At 41.2% G+C, this 19233-nt stretch overlaps 2 protein-coding genes across 7 annotated transcripts in view; both read right to left on the bottom strand.

Annotated features, from left to right (window-relative positions):
• LOC123024263 (receptor activity-modifying protein 1-like) overlaps positions 1-16430 on the bottom strand; it is a 110794-nt gene extending 94364 nt beyond the window's left edge. For 3 of the 6 annotated variants that reach the window (XM_044431767.1, XM_044431768.1, XM_044431769.1), the window contains exons 1-3: positions 5316-6831; positions 1569-1624; positions 805-978 (exon numbers count right to left, since the gene is read on the bottom strand). In XM_044431767.1, the coding sequence (XP_044287702.1) occupies positions 805-978; positions 1569-1624; positions 5316-6704 (1619 nt within the window). In that variant the 5' untranslated portion in view covers positions 6705-6831. Of the gene's footprint in view, positions 1-804; positions 979-1568; positions 1625-5315; positions 6832-16301 lie in introns of those variants that run through there. The other 3 variants (XM_044431770.1, XM_044431771.1, XM_044431773.1) reach the window with 3 other exon arrangements.
• Positions 16431-16836: 406 nt separating this feature from the next.
• The window catches only part of LRRFIP1 (LRR binding FLII interacting protein 1), a 121390-nt gene continuing 118993 nt past the window's right edge, over positions 16837-19233 (bottom strand). The window contains exons 25-26 of the mRNA XM_044431765.1: positions 18646-18750; positions 16837-17755 (exon numbers count right to left, since the gene is read on the bottom strand). Coding sequence (XP_044287700.1) covers positions 17645-17755; positions 18646-18750 — 216 coding nt within the window. The 3' untranslated portion in view covers positions 16837-17644. The remainder of the gene's footprint in view (positions 17756-18645; positions 18751-19233) is intronic.

Below are 19233 nucleotides of genomic sequence, written 5' to 3'. Positions count from 1 at the left end.
AATTGGAGAATCGCACTGTGAAAAGGTGGAAAAATATCCCCAGAAATTGTGTTCTCCTAAAGATCTGGATGAAGTCTATCAAACTTTGAAAGTAACACTCTGTACAAATGTGTGTGCAGGTACTAGTGCAGCTGGGGTGGCTGTATGTAGAGTTTGGGTAGCAGACCTGTAGCCTGCCAGGTATCTATTGGTCTGTCCATGTTGCACTAGGCAAACCAGTCCAAGTTGTTGTTTTGTTGCACTAAAAAGCCTAGTGTCTCTACTGCAAATGGCATTTTTTTTCAGGATCATGCCCAGCACTTAACTGAGCAATTATTAGAGCATCACATTCGCAAAAAAATTCTCTTATCTTTCCAGGAAACACATATACACTTACACTTATTTTAAATAAGGAACCCTGCGGGCTTTACTTCCGGGTATGTTTCTTTCAAATACCTCTAAGATCATTGTAACAACAACTTCCTAAAATATTTTTATTCACTACACAAAATATTCATTATACTCTGTTTCCTTCTATTTAACTTTCAACTAAGTCCCCAAAATATTATGGTTACATTATCTTAACAACTATAGTATGTATATATAAGGATGAGAAAATATGATTGTATCAGTATAGTCTAAGGCTGCAATACTGTATGTACTTACTGCAGGTCACAATGAATGCAATGGGATTTTCTGATGTACAATTTAGGTTTCCACTCTAAATGTTGTCAGTATTAGGTGCTCTGTTTTTAGTTAATTATAACCCAATCTTGGTCTACCACACCAGAAGTTATTTTATTCAAGAAGAAATTTCACACACACCTCTTTAAATGCTCCTTTTCTTCCATAAGAGTCTTAGAAGTCTGTGAGCAGCACTGATGATACATTTGATAATGAAACTTTAAAAGCTGCATTTCAGCTTTTATTGCTCTCTGCAGAATTCCCTTACAGCAGTTCGGCAGATGATCAGTTATTTCTTTTGACAGCTGCATCATCCTTTCAATAGAAACATTATTCAGTCTGAACATCATTAAATGCAAACTAAGAGATTATTTTTAAAGTTCACACTAAGAAAAAAATTATCAACTGAGAACTCATTTCCTCATCAAATACTCCCATAACCAGTTATGCAGAGGGTTATGCTCGTTTTGAATGTGGCGTCAAGAATTGCATCATTTATAACTTCTAAGTTAAAATTATTTTTTATTCAGTTAACCTTCAAATACATACCTTCTAATATCTATTTTCTTGGCATACCTTGTGACCCTGCTAATCCTAATTGTCTTAGATTCAGAGAAGTCCTTCAATTAACAGAATTGCTGCTGATTCAGAGAAGGCTGCCACTCTTAACACCCTTTCCCCTGCGAACCCCTCCCTCTCCTTCTATAGAGGCCTCCAATCTGCTCATACTGGGGCGGGAATGGGGGAAAAGGAAAAACTGGCAAAAATCACCTTCCTGCCCTTTTTAGTGAATCAAACTCTATTCCAGGATCTCTGAATCCTACTCATGTTACCTTTATACACATAAGAGTATAATACAGTATGCTCATTAGATCTGTGTACAAAACTTTAAAAGTATACTATACCTGTTAGGGATTTCATTTACTTCTCTGCTAGTGCTATTTTTCCATTCCAAAGGACCCTGGAAAGTTCAATTTTAATTACTTTTAACTGCAAATTGATCAACTGAAGTTGTAATACAGAGTTAACTAGCAAGTCACTAGCCTTGTGGAACATACCACTTTAGAGTTCCAAGAGGACCTTTCTTTGTATATGGGAATGCTGAATTCAAGACAGAAAAAAACCCCAACTGTACACCCGTTCCCTTTATTTGCATGTGAGGAAGTGACTTAGATGTCTCTCCTCAGCATGTGTACCCTGAACTTACATGCAAAAAGCACCTATTAGAATAGAGATGTAAGTTGTACACTCAGACAGGACTTGGACAAGATGGCACAGCACATCTTGGGTTATTTGATAATCCAAGCAGTGTTGGCCATGGGTTCCACATTTCATATTCTTGAGGAACCACTGTGTCATATGAACCTAGAAAGTGTAAATCATGCAAATGTTAAACTATTACATTCAAGAAGAAAGTAAAGTTGCTTACCTATAACTGTCATTCTTTGAGTGGTCATCTGCACATTAACACATATGGGTGCTAGAACTGCACAGTGCTTCTGTTTGGCTAGATTCTCCTAGCTAAGCCTTTTTGGTAGGAGCCCTGTCCTCCTTCTCTCTAGTACAAATAGGTGGTGCTTCTACCATTTTCTCAGTTCACATGGATACCGACAATTGCCCTCAGACCTTGACTGCTCTATAACTGGAAAGACCACCAACACCAATGTGAGGCTGGTGGGTGGGTTGTGTGAATCTGCAGATAAACACTCGAAGAAAGACAGTTACAGGTAAGCAACTGTACTTTTTTCTTTGTGGTCTCTGTGCATCACACATATGGGTAATCAGCTAGCTTACTGGAGGAAGAGGTGGGAGGTGTTGTCACTGGAGAATGAAGGATAGAATGGCACAGCCGAAAGAGCAGTCCTGTTTCACTTTACCATCAAGCTGGTAAAGCGTTACAAATGTTGATTGTGTAGACAAGGTAGCTACTTTACAGTTCTTGTAGTAGAATTTCTGCATGAAGTGTGGTGGGGGTCAATACAGCCCCAGTGGAGTGGGGTTTGGGTTGGTGTGATAATTCCAAGTGCTGCAGCTGGTAAGCTAGCTTGTCTCCATGATCCAGTGGGCTAAATGTTGAGGACTGATCAAGCTGGTAATGCCTTGGGAATGGTCAGCGTATTTTATGAAGTCTTTTACTTTTCATATCAATTCTGTGCAGGACCTGTACAACACTAGTGCTCATCACATATCAAGCACATGTTATTTTGACCAGCACAGATGGGGTCAGAAAAAGGCTGGGAGTACTACGTCTTGATTTAAGTGGAAGGTCAATGAGACCTTCAGAAGAAAGGTTGGGTCTAGTCTGAGGTCTACTCTTTCTTTGTGGAAAGTCAAGTATGGAGAGTCTACTGATAGAGCTTGATAGCTCTCTGGGCTGATGTGATAACCACCAGGAATGAGACCTTCCACAAGAGCATTCATAAATTGATGGTTGCAAGAGGTTCAAATGGGGGTTTCATCAGAGCTTGTAGCACCACTGATAGATTCCAACTAGGAACTACATTCAGATGGGAGGCTTTAGCTTGTATAGCCCACTCATGAATCTCTGTGAAAGGGGATGGGAGAAAACCAAAGATTCATTGATAGGTCCCCTTATATGAGATGGCCAAGAGGTAAACCTTGATGAAAGGTTTCAAACCTCTGGAACTTGTTCCACTTGATGGACTGGAGCGTCTGGTGATAGGTTGCAATGCTGCCTGTAGAATGTGCTGAATTTGTGGGTCTAAGTCAGTTGTTGTTGTGATCAAGTGATCAACCATGCTGTCAGGTGAAGTGTTCAGACATTAGGGTGTAGAATTTTGCCCCGATTTTATGTTAACAGGTCCAGTCTATTTGGTGAGTGAGTGAATGTCTGATGAGAAAGAAAAAGGGACAGAGGAGAGGGAGAATTTGAGATAAGAGGTAGACAATGAAGGGTTTTTTGGGGGGGGGGGGGTAGGAACTGGGTAAAGGTGGTTTGTAAGGAGAATGACATAGAAATGGTTTAGAAGCTGAAGTAAAGTTATGAGGTAAAACTTGAAAGGAGTGCTAAGAATTCCAAGGCACCACAAATGGCAAAATGAGAAAATGGCAGTAGCCCTACCTATCCATTTCTATGCCACCACATAACATGAAAGTTCTCTAGGCAGCTTACAACACTAGAACATAAAAGCATACATAAATTACAATAAAACAAGTATTAATCAGATAAAAAACAAACAATGGAGCACCTCAAATAAAATAAACTCACATAAACCAGCAAGCACAACCAACAAATTAATCAAAATTAAGATTACAAATTTAACAAAATATAAAAGTATTAAATAACTTTAATCAACCACCTCTCTATTTATACTAGAGGGAAGGAGGGCAGGGCTGCTGTCAAAAAATTCTAGGTTGAGCTAGGAGAACCTTTCCAGAGGTACTGCGCAGGTGCAGCACCCATACGTGATGCACAGAGATCATGAAGAACTTTGTATGCTCTCATATAACAATAAAACAGATGGATTATTTGCCCTCATATAACCCATGTTCACCCAGTTGTGGGACATGACAACCCCTAAGCAAAGGTTGCATATTCAAAATAGCAATCTCACTATAGATTAAGTAACCCACAGGAGGCTGTCATGTCATGCAAAAAACCCTAACGCTTACAAAGAAAGTCCTTCTATGCAGAAATGTAATGTTTAAAGTGGCTATTAGTGCCTTACCATTGTTAAATGCAAACTATGTTGCGAATAAACTCTAAATTCCCTTAATAAATTAACTCTTGAAGCACTATAGAAGAGCATGGCTGAAACACCAACTGATTGGAAGGACAGAACCAAAATAGTGATCCCTGTAGCTATAGCAAACTGGTTGCCCTTTGCCTGCATTACAAATTTGATCAAAATAAATATAGCTTTCGTATCTCCAAAAAGAAAATAGATCGCTTCTGAAGAGTATGTGGGGGTGCACACACAGTTTTGTAAAAAGTGTCATGTATCAGCTGATTGGTGCAGGAGCCGCCTAAATTGAGTCTCTCTGAATAGCGGCTCAGAATGTAACTTCTCACAGGTATGTTTAGCATTGTGTATTGACTGGACTGAGGAATCTCATGTCCATTGCCTACTTGCACATGTGATTCAGCAAGGGAAGTGCACTTAGGGTTGTATCCAATGTTTTATGTTCACTAGAACTGAAAGAGCTGTAGAATTTATTCCCTTGTTCCATGCATCACGCTGGGCCTCACAAATGCTGGACAGAAAACATCTGTGTGTCATGTCCAGAAGCGAGAAGTCCATTTATGTGACACTGCATATGCGCTGCACAAAGATGTTTCTGCAAATCTGTGATCCAGCTTACTTTGTGATCAACCTGTGATCTAGGTTAACTTGATAACCCCTGGCTCATAAAATAAATGAAATTATAGAGGACTGAATCCAACTAATCTCTCTACTGACTGAAGACTTCTATGAGAGGTACTGTCTCTTCATCTAGCAGCTTGCAAAGTTTTGGAGAGCTGAGCAGCCCCCTTGAGCAGGTGAGTGATGGCTGCAAGAGGAAGAGGCAGCAATGTTTCCTTTGAATGAGGCAACACATTCAATTCTACTCAGTTGTTACCAGCACAACATATAAAAATTAAGTGTCTGAAAATAACCACAAGTTAGTGATCACAATTTCACAATGGTTACCTCAAAGTCTGAAGTCCAACCACATTTTGCAGTATTATTAGCAATACAGTTTTCCAATGTATCAACCGTTACTGTTTCTGAATTAGTCATCTCCACATTGCCAGGTAAGCATGACCAATCCGTATTGCAGGCAACACTTTTGTGGGAATCCATCAGCCACTCCTTGGGTCTGCGTTTGCTCATCATTGTTATCACTGTATTTTGTGCCCTGGACACCACTGAAGCCTTGACATTAGTTGCTCTACTTGTTGTAAAACAAGCTCTAAAATCAGAAGTAGCATCAACAGCTTGGTTGACTGTACTTTGATTTTTACTGGCTGTATTATTCAAGCATGGAATGTACTTTAGTTTTGCATCTTGGCATCTTCCATGGTGACTATAGGATTTGTAAACACAGGTTTTATTAGCATTAACTATAATTGACTGATTGTGGACATAGGAATCTGAAACTTCTGAATCACCACAAGAAAGATGGCTATGTAATGGTGTTTGCTCCTGATGTAGTGCATGTGGATTTCCAGTTTTCTGAAAAACACCTGTAGCATTGTAATCATTTCTTTTGCAAAAACTTTTATTTGTAGCCATTAGAGATTTCAGTGCTATATTTGTAGAAGAATTTACTTCCATTTTTTCATCAATCTTGGTCTTGCTCACTGAAAATGGTATAGAAGTATTTCTTTCTTTACCAGTGCTAAATGAATCCTCATTAACAATACTATAAAACATACTGCTGGCCTCATCCTTTTCTTGATCATAATTCAAACACTGGCATTTGCAATCTTGAAACACCTGGGGAAATTCTGCAATTTTGCTATAATTGTCACCCTCACCAACAATACTATAGCCAGAAGTAGAAAACTCAGCTTCCAGTTCATTAGAAGAGTGTTGGCCATCTACAAGTCTGTCTTCATTTGCCAGTTCTGTGTTCTGAAATGTTTCTGAAGTCTCTGTTTCTTGCTTAAATGAGTTACAACTAACATAATCTTGTTCTTCAGCACTGTGATATTCTAGCTGTGAATCATCATCAAGGTCACTGCATTTATACTCATCATTTTCACTGTCTCTGAAAAGGAAAAAATCTGTACCACTATCCAAGTTAACTGTTTCATTTGCATCTTCCAATGTAATGGAAATGTCCTGTTGCTTTTTACAAATGAATTCAAGTTCTTCATCAAGTAATGGACTAAACTGAAATAAGGTTGCTTTTGATGACTTTAATTGAGAAGCATTTAAGAAAACTGACTGGTGTGAAATGGAGCAATTAGTTCCTGCTTGGAGTTCACTAGAAATATTTTCAACCTTATTTTTTTTAGAATGTGCTGGCTCATGATGTGTGTTCAAGCCTGTTGAACCTGCACCTTTTTCAACTCCACTTTCTCTCTGTTCCATGATCCCAGCATCAGAACAGCCACTTGAATCCAGTCAGTTTAGTCATTGAATTATTACATTTACTATTTTCATGATGACAGCTGATGGGATTTAATTATTTTTTCCCACTGGTTTAAAGACAAGATATCATTGAGGATGGATATTTCATCACAGGTTCTTCCTAAAGTAAGAAAAAACAAAGATTTGTAATTTATTGACTATTAGAATAAGAATACTAGAAAAGTAGGGCAGACCAGGAAAAGTTGGGTTCTTTTTCTAAGCTTTTCAGAGTCCTTGCTTGTATTTTTATAATTTCTTAAAAGTGTTATTTCTCATATGCAAACAATATACCAGCAGTCTGCAATTAGATTTGGTTTGCATATAACACTAACTGATGGTTTATTTAAGCCAGGGCTGTCCAACCTTTTGGTTTTTCTGGCCTGCACTGGAAGAAAAAAAATGTCTTGGGCCACACATTAAATACACAAGCACTAACAAAAGCTGATAAGCAAAAAATATAAAAAAATAAAAGAGTGGTTCCACTCCTATCTGGCCAGGTGGTGCTGGGGGATTATAGTTCTGCACCATGGCAGCTTTGCCATGGAGTACCGCAGGGTTCCATTTTATCCCCCATGCTTTTTAACATTTACATGAAACCACTGGGAGAGGTCATCAGGAGGTTTGGGCTGCAGAGTCATCAGTATGCTGATGACACCCAGCTCTACCTCTCTTTTACATCTAATCCAGGTAAGGCAGTGGCTGTCCTTAACCGGTGCCTGGCCGAGGTGATGGGCTGAACGAGGGCCAATAAACTGAGACTCAATCCAGATGGCACAGAGGTCCTTTTGGTGGGTGGTTCGGGTTTCCAGGTAAGTGATTTTGGCCCTGTCCTGGACAGGGCTGCACTCCCTCTAAAGGACAGGGTCTGTAGCTTGGGAGTGCTCCTCGACCCAGTGTTGGCCCTGCAGCCTCAGGTGGCAGCAATGGCGAGGAATGCTTTCCTTTAGCTTCGGCCAATCCATCAGCTGCTTCCTTACCTGGACAAGCACTCCTTGGCAACAGTGACACATCCTCTGGTAACTTCCCAGTTGAATTATTTTAGCACGCTCTACATGAGACTGCCCTTAAAAATGGTCCAGATACTCCAATTGGTTCAAAACAGAGCTGCCAGATTGTTGATGGGGGCCAGTCATTATTCTCACATAACACCGGTCCTCTATCAGATACACTGGCTCCCAATTGAAGTTGAGGCCTAATTTAAAGTGCTGGTGTTGACCTATAAAGCCCTGAATGGCTTGGGACCAGGATTCCTGAAGGAACGTCTTCTTCCCTATATGCCCTCCCACCCCTTAAGTTCTGAGGCAGAGGCCCTGCTCCAGGAAACCTCCATGAAGGTTAGGAGAGCGAATACCGGAGGAGAGCCTTCTCCACAGTGGTGCCCCAGCTGTGGAATGCGCTCCCCAGATAGGTTTGCCTGGCACCGTTATATTTCTTTTGGTGCCAGGTAAAAACCTTTTTATTTACCCAGTATTTTAATATTTAAATATTTGAACTATGTTTTTAATATGGTCATCCCCAGTCACATTCTGTAATGCTTGTTATGTTATTGTATTTTGTTGTATTTACTTATTCTTCCAATTTATTTATGTTGTAAGCTGTCCTGGGATGTTTGTATAGGATGGGGTAAAAATACTGCAAATAAATAATAATAATAATATGCATATTTATTTGGAAATAAACCCTGGTAAATTTGGTGGGACTTATTTAAGTAAATGTGCATGGGAATGCCATCTTATATGACTTGTTCTTTCCACATAATATACAGTGGTACCTTGGCTCATGAACTTAATCTGTTCCAGGACTCTGGTTGTGACCCAAGATGAATTTTCCCTTAAGATTCAATGTAAATAAGGTTAATCTGTTCTGTAACCATTTTTTAAAATCAGAAAAATGTGAACCAAAGTGACAAAGAACAAAGATCGCAGCCATCTCCCCCTCCCCCCCCAGCACAAGCATGGTCATCTCCCCGCCCTCCCCCCCAGCACAACTGAGATCGCACCTGTCATCCTTGCACGTGCCTGTAATCCTGGCAAGCTGGGGAGGGGGGAGAGACAGGCGCGATTGCAGGCGCACTGGGGGAGAGAGAGACAGGCACAAGCGGGGCACACGGGGAGAGACGGGCATGATCTTGGCCATCCCCCCACCCCCAGCACAATCGCAGCCATCTCCCCACTCGGGGGGGTGGGGAGGTGGCTGAGATTGAGCCCGTCTTTCCTGAAGAAGCGTGCCCGTAATCACACACGTCTTTCCTGCACGAGTGCACCTGCGATCATGGCCATTTCCCCACTCGGGGGGGGGGGGGAGATGGCTGCGATCTTGGTCACCACCCAATTTGGAGTACGCGACCCATGTCAAAGTTTTCATGAAATTTTTGTTCACAACCCGATTTGGTCATGAACCAAGGCATTCATGAGCCAAGGTACCACTGTATATGTTCAAAAGAAATAATGAGGGAAATAGACCAACTTCAGGATGGATAAGCTGACTGAACAGTTTAGTAGGAGGCTCGAGATATCCATGTTGAAACACAGGTCTATAGTTTTTATTGTAAAGCATTCAGAGAGCCTGTGGCTAATTAAGAATGGTATATAAGAGCTTTAAATAAATGTTTGTGTTTCTGTGGTACAGGTAGCCCCCAAGGTTTGTCTGCCATTAACTGCAGAGAAGCCCATTAATTTTAAAAAATTAGGGCAGAAAATCATGGTCACCACAGAGAGAGAAGTGAAAGAGGAGAGAGGGAGATCTCCAAAGCTTGCCTTCCTGCCCTGCCCATCTGGAGAAGGAAATCTCTCTGGCATTTCCTTGCTGCAAAGAAGTGACACTTGTGAGTTTGGGTGGGAGGGGGCAGCTAGAAATGTTTGCGATTTTTCCACTTTCACAGGGGTCCTGTACCCCTGTATTGTAAGCTGCCATGAGAGGGCAGTAGGCCCTGAAAGGCAAGTTAAAGATACTAACAACAACCTGAATAGTGATATTTAAACTTTGATATACCGTCCACTACTGAGATCTCAGGACTGTCCAAGATATCTGACAAATTAGGTGCATGTAATTTGTCTGATGAGTAATTTTAATCAATAAAAATTAACTACAAAATAACAATGTTGCCAAACTAATGAAAACTAAAACTCACTTACCTGAAGGAACATAAATATTATTAGGCTTCTCTAGAATGTCTGTTATGCAGGCATTCATTTCAGTAGTAGCATATCTATAGTCATTACTTTGACAATGATTAAGTGTCAGATGAGAAAGGTACTACCACAAAATGATATGATGTATCTATAGTTACAAGGCTATGAAGTTCAAGAGCAGATAATATACACTTGGGTAAAAATATAAAGTTATTGCTGAATAACTGCCTCTTTCATAAAGTGAATAATCTCAGAGAAACCATGGCATTGTATACAACAGAGGAACAGCATAGAAATTTTCATCAAAATAAGGTAGGTATGACATAGTTTAGATGTATGTAACAGGTAGGAGGATGCCAGTTAAAATTCCAGGAAAGCAAGGAAAATATATTCATGTTTAAAAAAGGAACAGCTAAAGATTGACTTAAGAATTTAGCCCTGAAACATATTCTCTAACCCTAGAATGTAATCCTATACATGCCTACTTAAAATAAATTCCACTGAACTCAATGGTACTTCCAAGCAAGTATGTACATAGTTAGTCTAAACTTACCTTTGTAAATAGCTTTATGGCTGTGATCAAGAGAACTATTTTAGGTACCCCCAGAATTCTTGCATACCTAGCAAAGTTTGATTTCCCCACCCACAGCATGCCATAGCACAGGCTACTTCAGAGCGCTACTGTATTTCAGAGGTAACTTGTTAATAGCATGGGAATTCATGCTTAGGAAACACAAGGCCAGAACTCAATGGGAACAATCCTTTTCAATACTAGTAGCAGGTGCTTATGGGTTTCTTTCACATCAGATCACAGCGCAGTGAAATTATTTTAACTGGTTTATTATTCATATAGCATTTCCGGTGTCATTCAATGGATAGTCTCCTATATTTCTCAGGTACTAGCAGAAAGTTAGCAATTCTGAAACCATTAGAAATTAGCATTAGTTTCTGTATCCATTAATGCAGCAAGTAAATACAGCTCTAAAAAGAGTTGTGCTGACCCTCTCCCATTCCAGAAACAGGCATTTCCATTCATTTCTGGAGTTGTGTTAAGAAATGCAACACCATTGCGTTAGCCATGGGATCTGCTGACATATTAGGACAAATAGAGGCACAGCAGCAGTTGCACAGGATACTACCAAATATTAGTGCAAGTTGCGATCATTACTTAAAACAGTTACTCTGAAGGTGAGCTAGGTAGATTCATATGAAGCTATGCAATTTTTTTTTTTTTTTTTTTGAGATCAAAGTGTAGGAGAGTTGAGTAGTTTGGGGAGTCAGCTCAGCACAGCTGTACAAGATCAGTATCCTCAAGAATCCTTTCTGCCTTGTCTGCCAGGGAACTCCCCTGCATTTTCCACGGAAATTACATACTGTAGTCATTTCCAATGTGCCTATTTTTTAATCCACACAGAAACTAGGCAGATTTTTCAGGTTAAATTGGTACTCCATAAAGATTGTCCATGGCTGTAGCTTTTATGGGGAGAAAGGCTAATGCTGGCCATTTTTAATCACAATTTATCATCCCACACAGGCATGTTAAGGTTTATGCAGTTGTTAATTGTGACTACCCACCTTGACCAGCCTATAGAACAGCAGTATACAAAATACTTGGTTTAAAATAAATAAGGGTTAGCACAATTCGATTTCAACAGGTGCCCACTATGCTACCCAAAGTGGAAAATAATATGTAGCTTTCATACTGTAACATCAACTCCAAGATGCACTTTAGATCAGTAACATCTAACCTGGAATTTAGCTTTACCTCCAAACTACAAAATGAGCTCACATTGCATTACTAGTAAATCTATTACTTCTCTTTCCTCCACACCCCTTCCAATCCTTCGTCCCTTCCACGTGGCTTAAGCAAAACCGAATAGAAAATTTCCTATGTCCCCTGTATAAGCCATCTGCAGATCCCGACTATGGCTTGCTGGCTCTCCTATCTATCTATAGCTTTTCTAACTTGTCCACCACTGATGTCTCGGGACGGCTTACAACAGAGGGCAGATGCAGACAGACCGTGGAGCTGCTCAGCTATACTGAAGAGCCAGCTAAAGTGGTTTAAACCGTAGAGATGTGACACTGTTACTCCAGTCCCAACGGTCGACAGCCAGCTATTAGTACCATCATCCCTAACTCTTAGTACCACCATCCCCTCCGCCGCAAAGAAGGGATCGCAAGCTTTCGGCTTCTACACACACAACAAAAAAATCTCAGCAATGCCCTTGCAGGCGAGCCCTTTCGCGCACTTGGTCGACACCCCACCGCCATCAGACCAGCTGGGAGAAAAGAAACGGGTGACGATCCGTCAGGGAAAAGGCCTAACAAGCAAGGCGACCTTACCCGCCAAACCTTCCCCCCAATAGCGGTATCTGCTGCTGGTCCTCCACCACAGCCACGCCCAAACCACCCCAGCAACCGACACGCAGCACTCCCTACACGCTCCTTTTATGGGGGGGGGGCGACTCGAGGCAAAGCGCCATTGGCTACTCCACTGATCTCCCGACGGATTGGTGCAGAAGGGGCTCGCGCGCGAAACGAAATTGGCGGTCGGGTCTGTATGAGGAGATACCGGATCAGGGCGCGCGCTCCGTCTCCGTGTAGTTCCTGCTCTTCAAGTTTTCGTTACTTTCAAAAGAAGCAGCCAAACGCCTCAGTAGTGGCTACTGCGAACTTTCTTAATCCACAAGTTCCGCTGGAGGTGTTGGGTTCTAATAAAAATGTCGACCTCGGCTCTGGGCAGCGGCCTGTTTGCTTTGTCCTATGTTCCGTAGGAAGGAGAGTTATGGTAAACCTTGCAGGGACTTTAAACACAGTAACACCTGGAAATTCTGTAACATTTTGGAGCATTCAGAGCGCACTACTATGATATCCAAAACAGAACTGACAAGAAACTTGCACGCCATTCACTATGTGTACATCATTTAAGGACAAGTTTCCAAGGCCTACAGACTGTTGCGCCTCATTTAAATTTTTTGGATATAACCTGCCATTTTGACAAGATCAGCAAAATGTCCCACCTCTTCACCAAGTGTGTATCCCAGCTTGGACATTGCCCCACAGATGCTGCAGGTATACTTGTTCATTTAATTGTTCCCCCCATTTTTGACCCTTAAAAATTCCCATTTGAAAAATAAAGGTTTATGGCTGATAAAGGTAACTCTCCAGTAAATAGGGTGGTTTGCACATTTGCATGTTCATTGGAATAACTGCAAAGTGAGCAGGTGTTTTGCTACATCCCCCACAAAGAACTCCTGAGGGGCTTTCTATAAAGAGGATGAATGATCCCTCTTTAGTGAACTAAGATCACTCATATTTTGGTTACTTTTGATAGCTGTCAGATATAACCAAAGAAAGATAATCTTAGCTGAATGATTGTCTGCCAAGATTTGCCAGCAGACACCCCAAGGTTCTGCCATGGACCACCCAAGGTTCTCCATTTCCACAAACTGCAAATGTTCACAATTGTGCAGGTGCCTGTTCAACTTATATGCAGAGCATATCATGAGAAAGGTGTGGCTAGATGAATCACAAGTTGGAATTAAGATTGCCAGGAGAAATATCAACGGCCTCAGATATGCAGATGATACCACTCTCATGGCAGAAAGTGAAGAGGAACTAAAGAGCCTCTTGATGCAGGTGAAGGAGGAGAGCACAAAAGTTGGCTTGAAACTCAACATTAAGAAAACTAAGATCATGGCATCTGGTCCTCTCACTTCCTGGCAAATAGATGGAGAAGAAATGGAGGTAGTGACAGTTCTTATTTTCCTGAGCTCCAAGATCACCGCAGACTGGACTGCAGCCAGAAAATTAAAGCACGCGTGCTCCTGGGGAGGAAAGCTATGGCAAATCTAGACAGCATACTAAAAGTGCAGAGACATCACCCTGCCAACAAAAGTGCGTATAGTCAAGGCTATGGTTTTCCCAGTTGCAATGTATGGCTGTGAATGTTGGACTATGAGGAAGGCTGAGCGCCAAAGAATTGAGGCCTTTGAATTGTGGTGCTGGAGGACTCCTGCAAGTCCCTCAGATCGCAAGGCGATCAAACCGGTCAGTCCTAGAGATCAACCCTGACTGTTCTTTAGAAGGCCAGATACTGAAGATGAAACTCAAATACTTTGGCCACCTAATGAGAAGGAAGGACTCCCTGGAGAAGAGCCTAATGCTGGGAACAATAGATGGCAAAAGAAGAAGGGGATGGCTGAGGATGAGGTGGCTAGATGAAGTCACTGAAGCAGTTGGTGTGAGCTTAAGTGGACTCGGGGATGGTGGGGGACAGGAAGGCCTGGAGGAATGTTGTCCATGGGGTCGCGATGGGTCGGACACAACTTCGCAACTAACAAGAGACAAAAGTTTATTGTCATTATTTCAATTTGGAAGTATTTATGAAAATTATTGGGAACAACAATGTTGGGCAAATACTGGCAGCCATACCAGAATGCTACTGGGGTACTTTGAAGAAATGTAGCTGCCAAAATGTTTTTTTGCAGTCTCACTAACAAAAAAAAAAAAAATGGAAAAAAGCTATAGTGAGCCCAAAATGATTCAGTCATAGCAGAGAGATGAGTTGGTTCTTCTACAGTGTCCCCTGGGATACCTATGGGAGAGTTGTGGGGCCAAAACCACACAGTAAGCCTAATCATCTATCAGGGTGAGTTGATCACATGACAACCATGCCACTCTGGCTTATTGCCAGGGTGAGTTGGCATGATGTGTAAACACACCCAGACTGAGTTTGCATGAACCAATCATAGTAGCTTGTGTTGTTGAATCCATCATGCTTTCCAGATGACTGGTAAGCCGCCTCAATTAGCCATGGCATATAGTGCAGTTTATTAACCTACCCCTCTTAGTGTGTCATCTTAACTTGAACAACGTTCTAAGCCACAGTCAAGCCAAAGGACTAAAGAGTGTCTTGACTAGAAGGGCAAGAAAGGGGACTCTGGTCAAAAAAACTGGCAAACTAGCAGCGCTTTGTGTGGCCATCTTCAGATCCCTCACAGGCTCCCACCAATGCTGGAAGAGCAGGATTTCTTGCAGTTGAGCTGGGTGCTACCTCTGCTAGGCAGGGGAGGGGAGCACAACTCACTTGGTGCCTACCTTTGGAGGATAGCATGTAATGACTCATTCCTGATCATTACCATAGCTGAAAGGGCCAACAGTGGTGGTGACTGGGAGGAAGCCAAGCAGAAAAGCTGATTCCCAGCCCAACTGCCCTCCCAGATATCTGGTATGGTATCAGTTGGTGTCATAATGAGGGTAGGGGGACTAAACAACCCCACCTGCTTTGTAGAGTTCCCTGTAGAGCAGTAGGTGTGGGGGTGTGGTGAGAAAGAGGCAGGTTTGTCCCCCTTGGTCAGTACTATTGCCACTTACATAAGCAGCAAAAGCACCAAGCAATGGGAAGTAGGAACAAGTTCTGCAGCACTCGGCTTTTTCAAGAAGCAGCCAAGTGTCAAGGGGTTCTTTTCTCACTACATGCTCCTGCCAATGCCAGGACAACAGGATTGCTTGCTTTTGCAGCATCAGGAACACAGGATGGGCTGTGTTTTTTTCAGCTATCATCCCTGCTCCCTTCAGTGCATCCACACCCTGGGTTCACCCTTAGGAGATCCTGCTTCGCTGTGTCCAGTCATCTGTGGCTAAGATTCGCAAAGCTTTTAAGATGTTGTACAAATCACCCTGCAGTGCCTAATGCAGATTCTTGCTGCATCACAAGCTATGTCCTTCATACTACCTTTAGCCACCTAACCTGAATTCTTTCTCTGCCCAGTAGTGTAGGGTTTGACTTTTCCTCAAGGACTGAAATCTTTCCCACACTCTTGTTACCCAAGCTGCTTTTAAGTGGAGATGCTAGAGACTGAACCTGGGAGCTAAATGCAAGGAAAGCAAAGAAAGCACAAATTCTACTATGAGCTCTTTTCACGCATGGGAAGATGCAAACACAAACAATTTTTATACTACAAATTATCCCTCTAACCATCCAACAGCAAGGAGAATTACAGTGAGTTCAGCCTTTGCAGTTTTCTTTTTAATTATCAAACAATTTAGAAAAAGATTCAGAGGTAATGCCAAGGGCAAATAACTAGCCTTGCCATAAAGATGCACACCAATGCTCACAGGAGTCCAGGGACAATTCTGTGGCCAGAGAAGTCAATTGTATGAATCACTCCATTTTCACTGTCTAGGAACACACTTTTATGCATATTGAGACATCAAAAATGCCCCAGAACACCCAGCATTCCTCCCATAGGATTGGGTGCTGAATAAATAAAGATGTGGATCTTGGGTTAGACTCGGATTTTGCCATTTGTGAATGGAAAGGCTCTTTCCATCCATAGAAAACTTCTGATTCTGCAGAGAAATTGTGTTGTCAAAATTTCCATTTCCCCGTTTTCTAGTTCCTCCCAGTGCTACATCCTACAGTGTTTTGGAGGGTCCTCCAATCTTCTACAGGAGAGTTTTAGAAGACACAAGGAGCTACAGGAGATGGGAGAAATCAGCCAAAGTGTCAGTCCGTCTTTAACCAGCAGGTGCATCTTCCTCAGCAGAACTTGGTATGGATATTCCTGCCAAAAGGAATAATATTCTGGATTTGGTTTCCTTCATTAACTAGTTGAGTCAACAGTCTTCTAATTATTTTTCCTGCCTTGACAGGAGCAATTGACCAATCAAATTGGAAATGAATGTTCTACAACCTATTTGGGTATGTTATAGTTAGGTTGTGGTTATGTGAACCACTTCTGCATATTATGCTTTTGAAACTTGGGTCTTCTAAGTTGTTGTTAGTTACTGCAGCATTTCTTCATGTCCTGGACAATTAGACACAGATGCACTCCTCCAAAAACAGAGGATATTCTTTTCAGAAAATCAGTGAAGCTTGGTTTGGGCTTCTGCAAATGATCAATAACAGCTTGGATTTAGATTTAGTATTGTTAGAACATAAAATAAGATGCACCTTTTTAAAATGTGAGATCATAGTTTTATTTTTCCAATGTTACATCCTTTATAAGAAGTAATTTAATTAAATTCCAAATATGGGGATTAAATACAAATAAAAAGCTGTTCTTTCTTAAAGTGAATCTATTGCCTATTGACCCTGAAATAAAATTGCCTTATGAATGAACGGGTGCAAAAATCCCTCTATAACCTTTTATTTTTATTGGCAAAGTCATTTAAGGTCACTTTTGCTTCCAAGATGTCTTCTGTGGTTTCCAGTGGAGTTTTGCTTCATAATGGCTTGTGGTTCCACAGTGTTTTGTAAATGAAGAGGCTGCTATGAAAACACTATCGCTGTTGCTACAGTTGCAGGCAATGCCATAAGAGGAAGTTTGAACATTATAAACAATTTCAACACTAATTTCCAGAAATAAAGAAAATTCAAGTTCTCGTCTAAATCTTTTTCTTTCAGTATCTTTTTCAAAATGCCAACAGCCAGCTGCTGTGCCTTTTGGTTGAGAAGCTTACAAGATGCCCAGTGTGCTTATTAAATGACATACAGGTACTGTACTGCATGCATTTCCAGGGTACAGCACTGAAGGGCACCTATAAACATAGGCTTTTAAAGCAGCTATTTTAATGCATATAATGCAGCAGGTAAGAATCTGGGTAGATGGAACCTCAGTGGAGGCATGGAAATTGGGTTCCAGTGTTTGGAGTTCTGTTGCTCTCAGAAGGCATGAAACAAAGCATCCCAAATGGGTACAGACATAAGCTGCTGCAGCATTGTTGTCATTCAGTCAAATACTTTCCAGCAAAAGCTGGTATTTATTGCTGGGACAGTAAAGCACTTCTATTGGCTTTCATCTTTTCTAGCCGTTTAACTAGATGGCCATTGCTTACTTCAAGCTCTTCTGTTTTGTCTAATGCTGAACGAAGCTGAAAGAAAATTAAAAGAGAAATTATATTCAAACTGAGGTATAGGATTGAGTAACATTCATTCATTCTTACAAGATGATATAACTTACAAGTGACCATCACCTATTAAAATTATAAGGACAGGAAAAGACAACCTGTTACTTTTAACTGATAATCTCTAAGGGATCTTCTGTACAGTCAACAAATGGGATATGTGCATATATGGATCAAGATACTCGGAAACCTCTAGTGTTTTGGAGATGCTGCTCTACTCTGATGCATATCTCATATGTACGAGTATGGCTTTCCAGAAACCACAAAGAACTACTAAAATTCAAGTCACTGTGGATCATTCAAATCTACTTAGAAAATCGATGGTCTTCTAAGGTCTTCTAGGTTGTAGATCAATGGGCTACCTATTAGGCTATACTGATACTCCATCCCACAAACACAAGAATATAAAACACAAGAATAAAATATAAGAATATAAAACAGTAACTGAACATATAGGATCTTATGAAGCTTATATGGAGTTATACCATTAGTCATCTAGTTCAGTTTAGTCAGACTCTCCAGGGACCAATCTTGCAAACAAGATTGCAAACCAACTTGCAAACAAAACCTGGAAATGTCAAGGATTGACCCTAACCTGGAACCTTATTTTGCAAAGTACAAGGCCACAGATCCTTACAAATAGTATTCATGTGTTTAAATCACAAATTTGCTGCAACTTCTGGAATACAGTGCAGTTGCAAGTAAATAGCTGTTTCCTTCAAGAGTAATATGGCAACAAAAGCAAGAGTAGCAGAATGTTGGTAAGCTCTGTTCCCACAGTATTGGCTTTAGATATCCGAGTACGATATCTGGTACCTATCCTGATACTGAATATTTTAGTCAGAATGACTGGATACCTCTCTTTGGAGTTTACGTTTCTCTGCTTTCAATTCATCCTCTATTCTTTCAGCATTTTCAGCAGCTATTTTATAGCGAGCAACTTGACCTTCCAATCGTAATACCTAATATGAAAAGAACATGTTATGACAGAAGTAGCACAACAAACATATAAACAGCATTTAAGTAACATATGTGCCATAATAAAAATAGGACAAAATATGTTTAAAAGCCTGAGATACAAGATATATGCATGGCATGAGACATTATCAAGGTAGCTTCTCATTTAGCTAGGGAGAGGCTTCCAAAGCTTCTACCAGTTACCATCTACTATAGTAGGTGGCAAGAGAGAAGCGCAAAGTACAGTCATACAAAGAGACAAGTACCCTGGTCGCAAGCCACAACAGTGTTTAAAGGCCAAGAAATGCGCTCTGAATTGGATACAATGCCAGGCTGGTACATAGTAAGTCATCCCTCATCCATGACTTGATTGTGGATGAGGGGGCTGACCTGGCCTGCATAACCAAGACCTGGACGGGAGAGGAGGGGGATGTGTCCCTCTCTCAACTGTGCCCACCTGGGTATCTGGTCCAGCACCAACCACGCCT

This window comes from Varanus komodoensis, unplaced genomic scaffold, assembly GCF_004798865.1.
Source record: "Varanus komodoensis strain SLA01 unplaced genomic scaffold, ASM479886v1 scaffold23, whole genome shotgun sequence".
Taxonomy (NCBI): Eukaryota; Metazoa; Chordata; class Lepidosauria; order Squamata; family Varanidae; genus Varanus; species Varanus komodoensis.
Note: the sequence above shows the minus strand (reverse complement) of the source record. Positions and strands in the feature narration are given on the sequence as shown.